The sequence below is a fragment of the Pseudopipra pipra genome, unplaced genomic scaffold (assembly GCF_036250125.1).
Source record: "Pseudopipra pipra isolate bDixPip1 unplaced genomic scaffold, bDixPip1.hap1 HAP1_SCAFFOLD_372, whole genome shotgun sequence".
NCBI lineage: Eukaryota > Metazoa > Chordata > Aves > Passeriformes > Pipridae > Pseudopipra > Pseudopipra pipra.
Window position 1 is genome coordinate 1 of NW_026990851.1, and position 17,761 is coordinate 17,761.

The 17,761-nt window shown below is 34.5% G+C and overlaps 1 protein-coding gene across 1 annotated transcript; it reads left to right on the forward strand.

Moving 5' to 3' along the window:
• Window positions 1–374: 374 nt before the first annotated feature.
• LOC135408366 (putative sodium-coupled neutral amino acid transporter 11) lies at window positions 375–17,418 on the forward strand. The gene is made up of 9 exons (XM_064643552.1): window positions 375–508; window positions 2,167–2,232; window positions 3,987–4,093; window positions 4,246–4,325; window positions 11,499–11,569; window positions 12,358–12,519; window positions 14,227–14,339; window positions 15,019–15,150; window positions 16,840–17,418. The coding sequence occupies exons 2-9, from the start codon at window positions 2,169–2,171 to the stop codon at window positions 17,083–17,085; spliced, it is 975 nt and encodes a 324-aa protein (XP_064499622.1). The 5' UTR covers window positions 375–508; window positions 2,167–2,168; the 3' UTR covers window positions 17,086–17,418.
• The last annotated feature ends 343 nt before the right edge of the window (window positions 17,419–17,761 follow it).

Here is a 17,761-nt window from a genome sequence, read left to right on the forward strand (position 1 = left end):
TTCTTGGACTAGTCAAGGTAACATTTGAAAGAATGTTTTTATTTGTGCCTCATAACGACCTGTTTTAATCCACTGTTTTTACCCTAATTAGGAGACTGATCCTTGAGTGGGTTGTATATCACTGTTTTTAAATGTACCACAGAATGCAAACCTTGTGTTGTACTATGATTTTGAATATTTTCCTTCCAATATGAACCTATAACTCCTGGATTTGGTGGGTTGAAATATTTTGTGAGGTTTCTAATCCCCAATCTTCCTAATGACACTGTTTTCCTTTTAAGAGACTTTCTTTTTTAAGGAGTGAAAGAAGATGAGAAGTAACCAACCATAAGCTGGTTCATATTGTCTTTAACAGTACTTTATATTTTAACAGATTATTCCATTATATTACTAATCAAAGGAGGAAATCTGTCCAGTACCAACACATATCAAGAGCTGGTCAGAAAAACCTATGGTCGTGCAGGTTATATAATTCTTTCAACTCTTCAGTTTTTATATCCATTTATTGGTAAGAGCACATAAAGTATCAATGTTTGAGTTTTACAAGTAACAAGCTTTTTTACATTGCCTCATTGTTTCACTGGTTAAATATTAAGAACTGTGTAAAGAATATACTATATATGCCTCTCTACTATTCAATAAAATAATTAAATTTACTTTGTGTGTTCTGAAGAACGACCGAGGAAGAATTCAATGAATTGGAGGACCAGAATAATAGAAATGAACTGAAATGTAATAGCAGAGAAATTCATGATCACACATGTAAAAATGAATGACAAAAAAAATAGCAAAGGAGATTCTGTTCTAGAATGAGTACCAGAGCACAAAGTTGATGAGTCTAAAACAAAAGGAAAGCACGGCTTTAGGAGTGTACGGAATTACTATTTTTTCAGAGATGCAATATTACTGTAATTGAAAAAGCCACTAATCAGCTCTTGCTTGAATATTGTGTGCTGTCATTGCTCTTCAAAAGCATTAGTTCAGCCTCACGCCCAACAAGCTACTGGGAAGTAGGGCAGTCAAGACTTCTTTGAAGAGGAAATAATAAAAGAACAAACAGGTATAATCTGGGCAGGAATTTATGAGACGAGAAGTTTGAAATAAAGTGATATTCTAAATCTGTCCCTTACAGGAGTAACATGATCAAATCAAATCTTATATGATCTTGATAGTTTCACACATGGGGCTGCAAGAGGTGATGACTTGGGATACCCAGGTCAAAATTCCTACTTTGTGAATGATCAGACCGATTACAGGTAGCTGAGATTTTTAAGGGAGTCAGGTTACTGTTACTGCAGGCAGCAATGTTACACATGTAATTATCCCCCACTGTAAATCAACTGCTTTGTAGATAATATGAAAAAGAATTCTAAAGGTCTCAGTCCTCACCATGGAACTAGTTATGCACTTGTATGTGCTTGAATTTATTTCTGTAAGTAGTGTTAATAACTTACAATTTCACAGCAGTGGATATTTATGCATTAAGGTCAATACCTACATGTATGCTGTCTGACTGTTGAATACCACACGAGTGTATAGATATATTTTATATGTATACACACATGCACAAATATACACACTTTTAGTGTAGAATTAGACAAGAATGACATGTGAATGTTAAGTCCACAGCACTTATTAATGGGAGAGAGGACTGGAAGTCCATATCTGATATCTTAGTCTATTTTCTCCTTTCTTCTGGTTTAAAGATTTTGCTAGTTTTTTGCATTAGCTAGAAAGTCCCTTGTGTTTCATTGCAGGACTAATTATTAGACTAACACAGGAACTTTACTAAATCGAAACAAGTATTTGAAAATAAACTGATAAAGAATTGCTATTTGAAACAAACTGTTTTAAAAAGCCTTTTTTACCTCTTCTGAACTAAGTTTATATGTCAAGTCAGCACAATGGCCTTGCTTATCAGGCTGAATTATTGCTTAGGTTGTACCTGTTTAAAAAAAAAAAAAAAAGAAAAAAGAAAAGGAAGTGTTAAATAATTTTTTTAATTCTGTTTTAAACCTGAAACTTACAACTTGTTGGTGCTAGCCAGGATTTGTATAAGAGGGACAGTGGCATATGATCCTGAAGTCTGCAAAATACGTGTGTTCAGTGTTTATCAAATATTTTGGATATGACTTGTGCTAACAAAAAAATTTATTTTTCTTTAAGCTATGATCAGTTACAACATAATAACAGGAGACACTTTAACCAAAGTTTTTCAGAGAATTCCTGGAGGTAAGAGGCATTTTAAAAATTCAGAATGGGGGATTATGTATTGGATAGGAGTGTAGCATAAGTATTTGGGGATTACCTGTTACTTTGCTTCTAAATTGCTCTTAAATATAGTTCAAGTTAAGAACTTGAAGCCTGTTTCTATGAGTGGGTTTTCTTGAAGGGTTTTTTTGGTTTTTTTGGGGGGTTTTTTTTTGGTTTTTTTTTTTTTTTAGTTTGGGGGTTGTATTTTCTTTCTCTGTTTCAGTAAGTCTTTCCTAAATAAAACCCCTAGTCTTTGGTTATCAGTGGACTCAGTGTCAGTGAAGGGACCACACGCTTCAGTGAAATACTAAGCAAATAGAAGTGGGTCTTCCCCAGTTGTTTATCTACAACATCATTTTTTGTCATCTTTTTTAGATAATTCCTGTAATGGTCATTTGAAGTGCACTTGAAACCGCACTTCGTCTGGTGAATAATTCAGGATGAGTTGCAAATAATATAATGAATTTAATGTTTACTTAAGCGTATCTGTAGTAGCTGGTCATGAACTGTGTGTGTAACTTTCAGTTCTCTTAGATATTCACTGCAAAACCAGATGTGGCACTTTGAGCTTTTTAACTCATGCCCTTGTGTCCCTTCCTGTGCTTTAAGTTTTCCCAGCAGAATCAGTGGAGCAATTTGTGTGCTTGTTTGTGATGTACTTTAGCACAAAGCCAGCTAAGTTAAAACATCCTTTGCTGGGAAATTAAACTAAAAGAGAACATGTCTGCAATGAAGTGGCAATTAGTATTTGTATGAACTATTTGATTTCCACAGGAGGATTATAGTTTTCAGCATGTGAAGCCTGCAAGGTGTGGATGTAGTTTTAACTGTCACACTCTGTTGTTCTGTGCATACCTGATCAAATTGATAGTGACAGTGAATATCTAATGATTTATATGTAATATGACTTCTGTCATAGGAGGAACCCCCAGCATGGCAAATTTTTTTACCTGTCTGGTAGAATACCCACCTGGAAAGACGTGGGAAAGCATTATAATCTCTCAAAGAAAAGAGGGAACAGAACACAGATTTTTCCATGTCAATTGCCAGTCACTTTCCAGCCAAAATTATTCAGCAAGTGTTCATTCAAGCCTAGGATTTATGGTAGCCTGACTGAAACTGAGATGTGTTTTATTTTGTCATTGAAAAAAACCACCAGTTATACAAATAAATCCCACTGATTGCATGGAATATTATAACATTGTTGCCTTCACATGGTAATCTATTTTGCAAGTGGAAGCCAGCTGATGGCAAGAAAGGTGTTCAAAAGAAACCTTAAAATTAACTTATTTTAGGATTGTTCTTTAAGATTTGACCTATCTTCAACAGCCCAGTAATTGAAGTCAACACACAGTGTGGAAAAAATCCTCAAGAGTAAATGGCATAAAGAAGTAGTAGAATGTTTTACTTGCAGTCTCCAACATTGACCCAGACATGATGAAAGACATTAACACTAATCCATATGTAGGAATGCCAGACTTTCTAATTTTAGTTTAATATATCCCATAAATTATGCATTTGGCTTGAATTTGCAGAGTTCTTTAGATTATGCACATGCTGTGCATGGCTTCCTAAAGGTTAGTTAATGCCTAGTTTTCAGTGTTACTTAGCTTGAGTAAAGGGGGTAAAAGTTTGATCACCAACAGTTTGTTTTTTCCTAAACTTTCAAATGTAATAAATCTGTTCCTCATGTCAGTCTCTTAAGGAAATAAATTATTTTCTTTTTTCTTTAGTTGGGCTGGATAACGTGCTTACTGACCGTCACTTCATAATTCTTCTTACCACCATCATCTTTACCTTACCCATATCTTTATATCAAGACATAGCAAAATTGGGAAAGGTAAATCATAACAGCGGTTTGTTTTTTTGTATGCCATTAGAAAATAAGTGCCAGTCATAACTTAATGTAAAATTATTAACAAATACATTATGCTGCTAGAAGAACAACCTTTCAGCATCTTACTGACTGCAGTAATATTTTTATCTTTACAGATATCTCTTATCTCTCTGATTTTAACCGTTGTCATCCTGATAATTGTGATGGTGAGAACTGTAACCTTCAGTCCACAAGTGTGAGTATTCTTACCCTTGTCACAAATTTAATTTTTGATTATGTAATCTGTTAGTTCACTCTTGCATATATTTGCATAATTCTGGAACATGCCTCTCTTGGGACAGACAGATAATTGAAAAATTTTTACAAACAGTAATACAGAATGAACAGCTAAATATACTTTGTCCTTTTTCTTTTCTTCTTTTGAATATAATCAAATCTAGAAAAAGTCTCAAAAACCCTACAGTTTAATTGGATATTGCAGATGATATGACTAACAGCAGCTGTGTCCTGAATGGGCATGTGAGGTTGTCTGTCATTTGGGAATTTTTTTTATTTTGTCCATTTGTCAGAAGGCCTATATTTACAACCTGAAGATAGCTAGTATCTTAGGAATACTTCTTCTTCTGTTAATATAATAATTTCATAGTAAAAATCAATACAAATAATGAAAATGTTAAAAAATTAATTTAATAAAAAAATTATTCTGTTATTTGAGAAAAGCATGCAAACCTTTTCCAGCACTCATACTCTAAAAGTAGTGTTTAACATTAGACATTGGAGTGTTCTAGACCATTTAGTACACATAAGTATATGTTGTGATAATATTTTTGTAGTTATATTGCAAGAAAGTGTTATGAATCTATTCTTCTTCTTTAATGGCCTAGGAGAGCTGCCTTTTTCTTCATCCTTTAAATGTGAAGATATAATAAATATGAAAAACTATTTCTGAATGTGCTGTTTTATTTATTGGAACAGGTTTATATGGTATATCTTATGTGCCTGTAAGTGAATCCTTCCACCAGGATTGTTTCAGCATTGTTATGCATAATTGTTCATTTGTTTTACTGCCGTGATACGTGGGTTAATTGCAGGGTATTCAGGTTTAATGCTAGGAAGATGCCTAGAATAGCAGTTTCTAAAGTTGTCCCAGATGATGTTGTCTATCATCCCCAAAATGAGGCACTCAGAACAGTGTGGGACTTCCCTCCCCACCATCTTTCTGAAGCAGCATGTTTTTCATACTGTGTGTTGAAGGGATATTTGAAAGGTTAATCTCAAAATCCCCTGTCAAAAAAGGAAGAAGCTATATATAATAGTTACTGATAACCTTGTTACTATGGTAACGTTTCTTCTCCACAGTTGTGATGCACTGAAAAATATGGAATGCATGATTTTATTTTTTCTTGAAATTAGTAATGTTGGGTTTTGGGTGATTCTTGAAGTTTTACTTTTTAATTCTTTAGAGACTTCCATTTTTGCCTTTATATTTCTTGTTTTCAAAAATGCATCTAGCAAGTTGATAAAATGTTAGTAAGAATTTTTTTTCCTTTCAAATATTTTGTTAATGTCTACGTTTTCTACTTTTACTATTTTTATTATTTTTATTTGACAGTAAGGTATAGACATATATGTTGATTATTAAAACTCTCTTCTATTATTTTGTTAGTTGTATACTGGACTGCCATCTCTCATTTTTTTTCGATGAGAATAAAGAACACTGTTTTATTTTAATATGGGTCTGATCATGTTACAAATGAAACAAGTGAATCAACACATTTATTGTGAATCCTTATTAAAATACAATGTAATTTGGAGTTTCCAAAGAGACTTGATTGGGCCAAGAGTATTTAATCCCTACAACTGTTGTATGGCTGAACTGATTATGTGCCTGCCTGTCATTGATGACAGGTGATTTATTCTTGGTAATTCCATGGTTTCCCATTCCAGTTCTTATGCATTCTTCCTAAATGTGTATCACGTCTCTTACTCCATTTTATGTAGGTTGCTTCTTGGCCCCACAGTGGAGAATGAGCAAACTGCTCATTCTTTTTCAAATGCTTGAAAAACACCTCTAAAAAACTTGTCCCGCTTTGGGTATCCTTTCAATAGACTAAACAAATACAATTCCTTTAGTGTTTCTCTTCTTGTCATTTACTGTGCTTCTCATCGTGCTCAATGGCTGCCTTAAGTTTTCTGCAAATAAAAGTGAGATCATGATGCCCCACCTGCCTGTGGTATTTCCTCTGAGAAGCAGAGAAGAAAGCTTTATGTATCTTAGTATCTTAAATGCAAGTGTCTTAAGATCCCTTGCAACTGTATTGTTTGGGAGTTGCCACACTTCCATTTATGTAATTTAGTTTGATGTTTTTTTGAGTGGAGTGGGTTGTCCAGGGACATTATAGGGCTGTTATTGTCATGTTAGTTCTCCAGAGAAAAAAACCGCTATATTTATGATGAGGAATAGTTTAATAGATACTTAGTTTAATTTTTTTCCTTTTATAACAAATACCAAACTGAGAAACCAAGGTGCTTTTTTTTTTCGGTTTTGCTTTTGATTACTATCATCCATATGATTATTATTGCCTGAATGACATAATGAACCTGCAGATAAAATCCAGTGGTTTGGATTACTCAGGGTTTACTCTCAGTATTTTAAGATGTTGGATAAAAATACATTTTAGTGATCTGATCATTATTTCCACCTGCTCATAGCTGGGTATTTACCTACTGTGATCAAAAACAATAGGTTAGAATATCTCAAACAGTAAATGTACAGTATGTTAATACTGCATGAAATAGTTTCAGCTTTGAAGCATGAAGTTAACATTCATTGCTGTAAAAAGAAACATTCTATGTTTATATTATAAAGATGGATCATTTTAATTTAATTTGGTGTTCTTTTGCAAAGAAATGTCCTGATGTCAGTGTCTACATAGTACATAAATCTCTAGGAAAAACTTCAAGAGCATCTGTTACATGTAAAGAGGATGTGAGAATTACTGAACTAGCAGCTGATTGTAGGGATGAAACACCAAGTGCTCAGGAAACAAACATGAAAGTAGAAAGTTGATTCTTTCCTTCATATAAAAAAATCCAGTAGTAAGCAAAGATAAACTTTAATGTGTGATGAAATTAAAAAATAAAACTAAGCTCCCATATATTTACAGAATTGCTAAGTAATTCATTAAGGAAGAAAGAAGAATTAAAACACCTGTAACTAAGTGGGGCTGACATAATAGCTTTTCCTTTTCTGTGTCTTTCACAAGATGACTTTGATTAATATAAAATCCAAGGCTGATGTGAGCTGTACTCATTTTCTTTCTGTTGTATTGATTGAAGTTATATATAGCATCTATAAAGTTCTCAATATCTTTAAACCTTTAAAGCTTAAAAAGAACTAAAAAGGTATTTTACCTTAGAATAGAATTAAATTGAAATTTTACCGTTAATTTCCTAAAGGTCTAAATAATTGAATTGAACCTGAATTATCTGTGAGATGTTCCTGGATTGACTGCCCGTTTGTATCTAAACTTGATGGTTTGTTCCTGATCTTCAATTCAAAACAATGGAAATCTTCCACTCATTCCAACATGTAGCTCCCCTGCCAAAAATATGAGTTTCTACCTCTGTAGAAATTAACTTTTTTTTTTTTTCAGTCAATGTTTCATACTCACAAAATGGGTTGAGATCAGGGATGTGTGTTTTTCTTGCCTTCCTTAAAGATGTTTTGCTACTGTATTATATTTGGTGGTGTTTCTACATAAATGACTGAAAAGATTTTTGCATGACATAGATAGATGGGGAATATTATGCTGTATTTTACAAGAAGTAGAAGATAGGCCATTTTAGACTGCCAGACAAATTTGCCCAACTCTCTCTCATGGTCTGGATGTGAAATTCCTTTCACCCTGCTAGGATGTCTTAACCTTTGCCTGGTTCATTTGTTCTTTTCATTTCTCTCTGCTCTTATGTAGATAAACATGAATATTTTCAAAACTTTTAAAAACTCACTAACATGCTTATTATACTATACTTTCACTTACGTATGCTGAAGACTGAGTAGAGCCTTATCTTCTTAACCTTTAGGCTTTCTTCATCACTAAGCCTCACTACCTGCAGTCTGTCTTGCTGTTGTCTTAGTTTCAGCTGAAACTTTTTATTGTCTGGGGACTCCCTTGGACTGTCTTTTTCCTAAATCTTTTCTTATTTTTGTTCCAAGAATCACACCTCAGGCTTTACTTTGTGTTTAAGCTTCTACTATGTATGATAGACAGTACAGCTGTCAACAAGCGCATTTAGTATCAAAAATGTATTTCTTCTGTTACCTTTTGTTGTTTCATCTAATACTTCTTCTCTGGCATGAAAAAAACCTTTCTGTTCATGCAGGCATAGCCTGTGTTTTTATACACTGAGTGAGGAACAGAGAGCTGGCTGGTTTTGTCATTCATCGATTTTTGCAGCTACTGCTATCCTTGTATAAGCAGCAGTTAAAATCTTCCCCTAGCAACCCCTAACAAGAATGTAGGTCAAACTGGTCAGAACAAAGTCCATCAAAAAAAAAAGTCCGTCTTGAACAGTTGCAGCAGGATTGAAAGAGCACAACAGGTGTGATGTTACCCTGTATTCTACACACTTTTTCAGGGTGTGTGTGCATCTGCCTACACAGACGTTTATATTTATATCAACGTGTGTATGTTTACCTTGACTCTTGATGTTTCCACTAGCTGCCCTTTGCCTTGTGAGTAATTTTGTATGATTGTTCACTATATGGCTCTTCCATAACTAATGCCTATTGTTCCCTGACACAATTTTCTCTTTCTGACTATGAAGTCTTATTTTCTATAAATACTTTCATATCACCTGCACCCTTTTCCAGGAGCTTTGTATAAGTCTGTATGTCCTGCAGACTGAACTTGGGGATAATTTCTTACTGATGTGGTCACAACTCTACAGCTGTTGACTCTCAGAAATGAAATTTCTTACTGAGTGCTTTCATGGTGTGAAAGCATTCCCACAGTATGAAAATGTTTTTCAAAGCACATGCAGCAGTATATGAGCTACTGTAGAAAATAGTACATCTGTACCAACATGCATTGTAGGACATTACAAGCTGCTGGTAGTGTTCCAATCAGGGATCTGAAATTCTTCCTCTATTCTGCAACTAGAATGGAAGGAATTTATCTTCTTAGGCTGCTAAATAAGCAGGATTTTGTTCTTTTGGATTTTTTCCCCCAAATAATACTCCTAATCTGATTTGCCATTCATCCTTAAAGTAAAGCTGTATTTTGGTCTGTTGCATATTGCTAGTGCATATGCTAACACTGTGCAGGGGGAGAACTAGCTACTGTGATTTTTATTTTTTAAAATTGATTATTTGATCACTTTATTCAAAATGTTTCAAATTAAATTCCCGTGCTTTCTGCATTCCCCTTTTTAAAATCCCTATTTGTAGGAGCTATAATGTTGCACAGGATGTACCATTTTAACAGAAATTAAATGTGTTTCAGACAGAAGCATTCTTTATTTCTGTGAATTTAAAAATATTTTGGTTTGTAAGGTACTGGATAATCTAATTCTTAATTATTAATAGAAAAGGGCCAAAGAAAACTGATAAGTTCTGCTGTCAAAGGATAATATAAACCAAATTTTCATTCTGTATGTTTACTCTCAAAGCTGACCTCTAGTGGTTACAGAGTGGAACAGTTGTAGTGTTAGTTTTCTATATGCTATTTTTATTTTGAAGTATTATTGATATTTTTCCAATCAACTGTGAATATTTTACTGAAAAATAATACACTCAAAATTATTTCCACAGGCATTTCTAGTGACAGTGATTTGAAATCAGTGGCATAAAGTTAAGGGTGCCCATATAAGGAACTACAGCAGCTATATAGGGTCATAAGTCCTATTTCACAAGACAAATGCCAGATAGCTCTATTTCATCCATAGTATTTATTACATCTACATGAGTCTGAGGTTTTTTTAGGAGGGCTGTATTCAGCTGCTTAAGACTTGAAGCAGTATGTTACAGCAATCAAAACAATATACTACATCTGAGGACAAAGAAAACGAACTTCTTTTTGTACTTAGGTTTTGTTCACTTCAAAGTTAAGCTTAAGAGCTGAAAAGGTGGTCTAAGTCTGAACTGAATGTGCATTAGATACTGCAAATGGGGGGGGTTAATTAAAAAGGAAGGATTGACTATTTGAGCACTCAATAAAAACAGCAAGATAAGAGTTCTGAAAGAGGAAACAGCAACTTTTTCTTTTTTTTTTTTTTTAATTTTAGGAGCTGGAGGTGGAATTTAAACATTTGAAAGCAATGAAACCAGGCACAGCATATGCCATTATAGCTGTCAAAACCAGCTAGTTATCACCAGAGAGAGGGAGAGACAAAGCTGTCATTGTTACCTTCACAGATGTGGCCTGAGTGCCATACTGCTTTCTAGGGCAGTAGGAAAAGAGCAGCTAAGCCTCAGGTGGCAGCAGCTTTTCCTCTAAATAAAAACAGTTAGTAGCAGCCAACTTTTTAAGAGCAAGCTTCTCTGCATCATTTGTTTCTTTGTCTGTTTTAATATCACAAATACAATGTTTAACTGGCTTGTGAATTTCATGTAATGTTTTTAGCAAATTATATTTCTGGAAAAGGATATTTTGTGTCCTTCCTCATTTCTTCATTTTGGTTCTTTATTCAGAGATGAAGTTCACGCAGTAAATGTTTTTTAAAGAAAGTCTGTTGTTGGTTTTCTGTGGTCCTCCTCTAAGCATTACAATTACCAAAACTGTGGTCCAAAACCGTGCGCATACCTTAAAGAAGGAGATATGGGGAATATTATATTCTTGCCTGATTATAAAAATCTCCGTATACTCTCCTACACTTTCTTTTATCTGTACCCTCTTACATTTTCTTTTGTCTTTTGGAAAGTAGCAGAATCTTTTTACTATGAGGAATAGTTGGAACTGGTATAAAAAAAGGTAGACTGCCTCACTTGATTTGTAGCTTAGGAAAAGATATCTCTAGACTGTATGGGTTACATGTGCAAATTCAAAGATAAAAATTACCTCTAAATAGTCAGAAGACATTTTGGATTGAAATAACCTTAGTAACAGCCTTTGCCTTTCCTGTTGCTATTTCTTGGTATATGATGACTTGAAGAGTTTATTTACAAAACTGAAACAGGCTGCATTTTTTACTGTGAAATCTGGTTACAGAAATACTTGAGTCAAAACAAGGGAGGTGCGAAAGGTATCTCCCCAGGTTAAAGTTGTTGTGAACACTGGGGGCTACTTCAGAGAGTTCTGGAGATCTGACTAGCAGCAGTTCTGTATTACAGCATAATATTTTAAGTAATTTTTAATAACTGATAATTGAAAAGAGGATAATCTATTAAAACAAATATCTGTTTTAGACCCAAATCAGAAAATGCATGGACATTTGCAAAATCAAATGCAGTACAAGCCATTGGGGTGATGTCATTTGGTAAGTGTTTTTTCTGGTTTTTTCAATATTTAGATCAGCTGTAAGAAATCATTTAATATTTTGGACAAAGAAATTGAATTTTTTGTGGTTTGGGTTTGTTTGTTTTTTTTTTTTATATATTAAGCTGGTAGGGAAAAAATGAAATTGACTGAGTCATCCATATGCATTTCATTTTTATGGTGTAAGACATTATCCTCATCCATTGCCCCCTAGCTATTGCCACTGTAGCAGAGACAGAGGTGTGCACGTGAATCCAGCTCATCTCAAAGCACCTGCATCAATGGGATTAGTCTAACTGATAAAGTGAGGAGGCTGTGATTGCTCTGCATTCCCTTGGATAACCTCTAGCAGAAAAGTCCTCATTCTGAAATCTATTCCTGCCTGCAGGATCTGGTATATTATTTCCTGTTAGAGTTGTGATAATCTGAGGCCTCCCAATGCTTGCTGCTGCCTCAAATGGATGCCATAGGAAGTCTGAAAGTAGCAAATGACTCAAATAGTCTCAAATCTACTTGGGTTCTTAAGCAAAAGAAGAGCAGGAAGAGATGGAATGGAGGTGTGGAGGGTGGGAAATGGCATGACATTTAAGGGTAATGTAATCAGAATCAGGATGATTATCCACTTTCATCAAATCAACTAAGCAAGTAAAAGTTCTAGCCATTTATCTTTGCCACTCATTGCAGGATTAATGTTTGTATTTAATAATGAGTAGATTCAAACAGTGCTGTGTCTCTCTATGCATTATGTGTGAATTCATACATTTGCTTGAACTGTCCTGTGTGTTTCAGCATTCATCTGCAACCATAACAGCTTCTTAATATATGGGTCTCTGGAAGAACCCACATTAAAGAACTGGTCTCAAGTCACACATGTGTCTGTCTCACTGGCTGTTGTAATCAGTGTTGTGTTTGCTACATGTGGATATATGACTTTTACAGGATACACAGAAGGTAAACTGCTCAGTCCCTCAATTTTGGTGCTTGCTATAGTCCTTACATTTCTGCCTTTCTGTCTGACTTTTGCTGTAAATATCTTAGTGACAAAAATCATAGTATGTATGGACAGAAATACAACATTCCTCATGGTTACCCAACAACCAAAACGGGATACAAAAGTGTCAGCTGCATATTAATAGGTGTCAGATTCCCAAGTATAAGCATCACTGGTGAAAGTCCTCTTTTAATACTTCCATAGCCAAAACACTTCTGAGGACTAAAAATCTATGATTTAGCAACATGGTCCAGCAGGAGAGAGCAGTAAGAACAAAAATTGCCTTGATTTTTCTACAGGGTGTCAGGTATATATTTTCTATACATTTTCTTGTATTTTTTCCTGTCTGTGCTGATATATCTCTGACTAATAGATATTTCCTGTCTTTACAACCGCTGTTCTGCTGTAGCTAATCCTACTGTCCCCTTTGGGGGTATATGAATATACATAAAAGTACAAATATATAACCAATGTTGCATCATGTTATTTAACATAATTTTGTTGAAGTAAGAAAGGTATGTTCAGAAAGACAAGGCATAAATTTGTTCAGTGCATTACCTTTTCAGGAATAATACACATTTTGTAAGCAAGCAGATTTTCTGTTACTTAATAGTGACGTTCTAGATTGTAGAAGGCTTTTCTTATGAGCAGTAGCATGTAGTTGAGAACACAGGAATTATATGATGGGGGTTACTAGTTGATCTGTCCTTTTTTTCTTGCCTCCAATTCTTACTCCAGCAGAGTAAGTTACTGTTCTAGATGTACTAGATGTACTATAGCTAGACTAAGTGCAGACTAGCTCAGACATTTAAAATATATATTCTGACCGCAGCTGTCCCTCAGCATACAACTCTAGTGTAAGCGGGTTCCATATTACCTTGTCTCCCCATCTACACCTTTTGGCTGTTTTCTGTAAAGTACACCTTATTGCTTCTTCAGTGCCATTGTGAGTCTAAAATTAGTAAATCATGAGACAGTATTGCAATTGGATGGAAAAGACCTAATGGGTCATCTCATCGCTGTCTTGCACTGTCACTTTTGCCTCAGAGATCATTATTACAGATTCCTTGTGGTAAACGCTAATCAAGATGATGATTTGAATTCTTTACTAATGATTTTGTTGTTAGATATAAGATTTGCTAGGTAATAATCCATATGTTATAATGGGCTTTTGGGGTCAGAATATTTGAAATTGTTCACTACAGCTTACCAGCTATGGTTAGATATTACCAGGGAAATGCAATTCTTCAGAGATAACTCCCTGGTCTTCTTTGTGTAATTGTTGTTCTGGGAGTTACATTTTAGAGGAAATGTATCTTTTACACACAGATTCTTTCTGAATCTGTCACATTTACTTAAACAAACACCAGCATGTCACACAAAATCTGTGTTAAGGGGAAGATAACAGATTACAAACTCTGATATGTATGTTTTAAGATATTTTTTAAAGAGAAATGCTACTTCAGAGAAAACCACTGCTACTAGCAGCGTAAGCTGAAAGTTTCTCCTGGATGCAACTTGTGACCATAACTGCAGTTTCTTGATATGTGTCAGGAGAGGGGATCAGAAAGTCTCAATTACTCCAGTAACTCCAGTAATCTGCACTTCAATTTGCAAATAGGCAAATGATGTGAAGTTCAAGCTAATTATGTTTTGCTATGCCACAGGAGACATATTTGAAAACTACTGTAGAGATGACAACCTTGCTACATTTGGAAGGTTTTGTTATGGAGTTACTGTAATTCTGACCTTCCCCCTTGAATGCTTTGTGACCAGAGAGGTAAGAATTTATTATATTTTCCCTTTAACAATGTTCTTATATAATAATAATATTCTCACATTATTAATACACATTGTAGCTGAAGTCTACAGTTGATCTGTAGTAAATATCACCATATTTTATCCTGATACGTGCAATGAATATGAGGGACTAGTTCTACTCTTTACGCACTGGTAATGTCATGTTGCATTACATTGGTTATTGTATTACCCAACGTCTTATTAAGAATTACTTAATAATATCAGAACTGATTAAAATTCCAAGTTTGGCATAAATACCACTGTTGTTACTATGTTGACAATAGCCAAAAATAGCATATTTTTTACACTTAATAGTTTTTCTTTTTTTAGAAACATCTCCATCTAGGAAATCTGTCTGTTCAATAAATAATTGTAATTTGGTTTTATTCTGTAGTGGGCAAATGAGAAGAAATTTAAATATGCTCTAAATCCTGCAAGTATAACTAAGTCAGTCTTGGAATTGTTCAGCAATTTTAGTAATGCTTGTTATGAGTTATTTTTGGAAGCAGATGGAGATGTTTCCTTGAAGCAAGATAAGTAAAATTCAGTCAATTTATTCTCATACATTCTTTTAGTTTCTGAAGGTTAGAAGATTTGGAATAATCTGTTTGATAACATAAGGAGCAAAAACAAGGTTAAAAATTGTGGTTCTGTTTCAGGTGATTGCCAATGTGTTTTTCCATGGGAACCTCTCAACAGTTTTCCATGTTGTTGTGACAGTAGTTATCATTGCTGTGGCGACTGGTGTATCATTAGTGTATGATTGCCTTGGAATAGTTTTAGAGCTGAATGTAAGTGAACCTCTATACTCTTTTATTTAAAAAATCACTTTTTAGTAAAACAAAACACCGTAAAATCCATAGCTCTACTGAAAATCTTAAATAATTTGATGTAATATTCAGTAGTAATGTTAGCGGGGAAAAAAGGAATTATTCACTGCTTCAAAATCAGGTAAATAAAGGCGAAAGAAAGTTCAGGAAGTGAAGTTCAGATGATTGGGGAGGGCCTTTAGAACAGTTTTGGAGATAGGGCAAATGGCTATGACTTAACAAAAGTATTTAAACTGCAGTAGAGATCACTGAAATACTCATCCAAACTGTGTAGTGATACTGAATCTAGCATTTCTTTCTCTAGTCTCTGCCTCTGATGAAGTTGGCAAATTATTAAACACTGGGACAGATCCTAGTGCTGCCTTGTGCCAAAGGGGAAAAAAAAAAAAGAGGGGTGTAGAAAGAAAGAACCAGTAGTAGTGAGACCAGAGAGATGGTAACTGGAATTTTTCCCTGCTTTGGACTTAACAGGGAGCAATTTTAGAATCTGGGTGTATGACTTTTAAGGGAACTGCTTTGTTTGCCAGTAGACATTCCTGTGTCTAGTATCCCCTCATAGCAGAACTGAAGCTTACTAGGCAGCCCACACAAGGTACTTGCTGCCTTGAACCAGTTTTAACACATTATGTAACTTCGGTTGGCTGACTGGAACTGCTATGTAGTCTGCTCAAGACCTAGACTACTTGACTAAGTGGACTTAACAGATGAAGTTGGTATTTTTGCACAGAATGTACATTTAATAAAAGGAAATGTTAAATTAAAAAAAGTCCAATCTATGTCTTAACAGTTTACCTTTTTAGGTCATCTATCTTTAAATAAAAAAGATGTGGAAATATGAAAGTTAGAAGATGTAGGAAACTTTTTAAGGGCAGCCCTTACTTATATATAGAAATATTTTAGAACTACCTCCTTACATCCCTGTCCCTGCATTCACTGAGAGTTTCAAATCATATATTGCATACTTAGTGATGAAACAAAATGGAGGGAGTTGTTCTTTAGGCTACATAATACATGTATGATAGATGATACATTCATATGTGTATTATGATACACGTATCGTAATACACATGTACACTGTTCTGATCCACAGTGCAGTTTCTGCTAAGAGGTCCATAATGAGCACTTTTGTAGCAGTGATTTAGCAGGTTGTGCTTCCAGTAATGTTATAAAACAGGTCAGAATATGCAGATTACTGACCAATGCAGAAAGCTGACCAATTACCCTCCTTTTAAAATAATTACCTACGTAGTTTCTTCTCAGTTAACCTTTTCCAAATTATAACTAGATAAAAATTAACAGTATTCCTATTGGTTTGCTCAGGATGTATGTTTCCATTAAATTTTCTCATTCATAACAACTGTTGGTAATTTCTTTCCCATTTTCCCCCTCTGTTTTTACATTAGAATTGCAGAAAATTTACCTCTGTATGAAAGTAGATATCAATAAAAGTAATTAAATGCGTGCATACAAACACACACCTATTCAGGCCAAATATACAAATACATCAAAAGCAAGCATTCTATCAATGCAGTATTTTTTTGCCTAAACAATTACTCAGTAGTGAAGCTGATATTTAAAAATTAGGTTTTTGTTCTTCACATCTAAATATATGTGCTTATGAGTTTTTTTTCTATTGTTTCCCACACACAGGGAGTTCTGAGTGCTACCCCACTTGTTTTTATCATCCCATCAGCATGTTATCTAAGGCTGTCCAAGGAGCGATGGAACCATTCTGATAACCTCATATCCAGCCTGATTCTTGCTCTTGGTGTGCTAGTGATGGCAGTTGGGTTTGTTATGACTGTCTTGCACCCCCAGGAGTGTAGCCATGGAAAAGAAATGTTCTACTGCTTCCCTAGTAATGTTTCTGTTCCCAACAGTACACTGCCACCATAGGTACCACACCAGTCTCCAGACTAGATCTCAGGTACATCTCGCAGTGAGCCATACATGCCAGTTTAAAGGAGGGTGGAACAAACAGCTTAGTGCATATTTTGATATGCACTAAGAATTTTAAACTGTGTAACTGTATTTATGTACTTGATTTTATGCTGCCATCCTTTTCCAGGTAAGACTTGAGTTTTAACTGTTAAAACACAAATTCTCAGAGGTGCCTTTCAGTAGACATTACTTGAATAACTTGCAAGCCTAAAAAAAAGGTTACATTTTTTAACTTGGTCTGCAATGCTGTTTAAAAGCTATAAATTAAATGTTTTGGAATGTAAACAACTCCCATGTTTCATTGATTTAATTTCATTTTTATTAATTTTATAATCTTTTCATGTATATTTATTAGCACACTGTAGTATAGGACTTTTTGAAGTCCTGAGGAAAAGTACGTCTGGATCTCTGTGTATTAAAATTCTGCTGTTAAATTGAAAGACCCTTATTAAGTCTGTCTTTGATTTTGCAATAACTGTTTAATTTGGGTTGTTTATAGTGGCTCTTAGTGCAAGGGCAATTTTTGTATTGTGACTGAACTGTAACTGACAAATTTATGATTGTTAATCTGTTACAATTTGATGGTCTTCTATTAAGTGTTAGTAGTGTGTTTAATTTATAGGATCTGAAG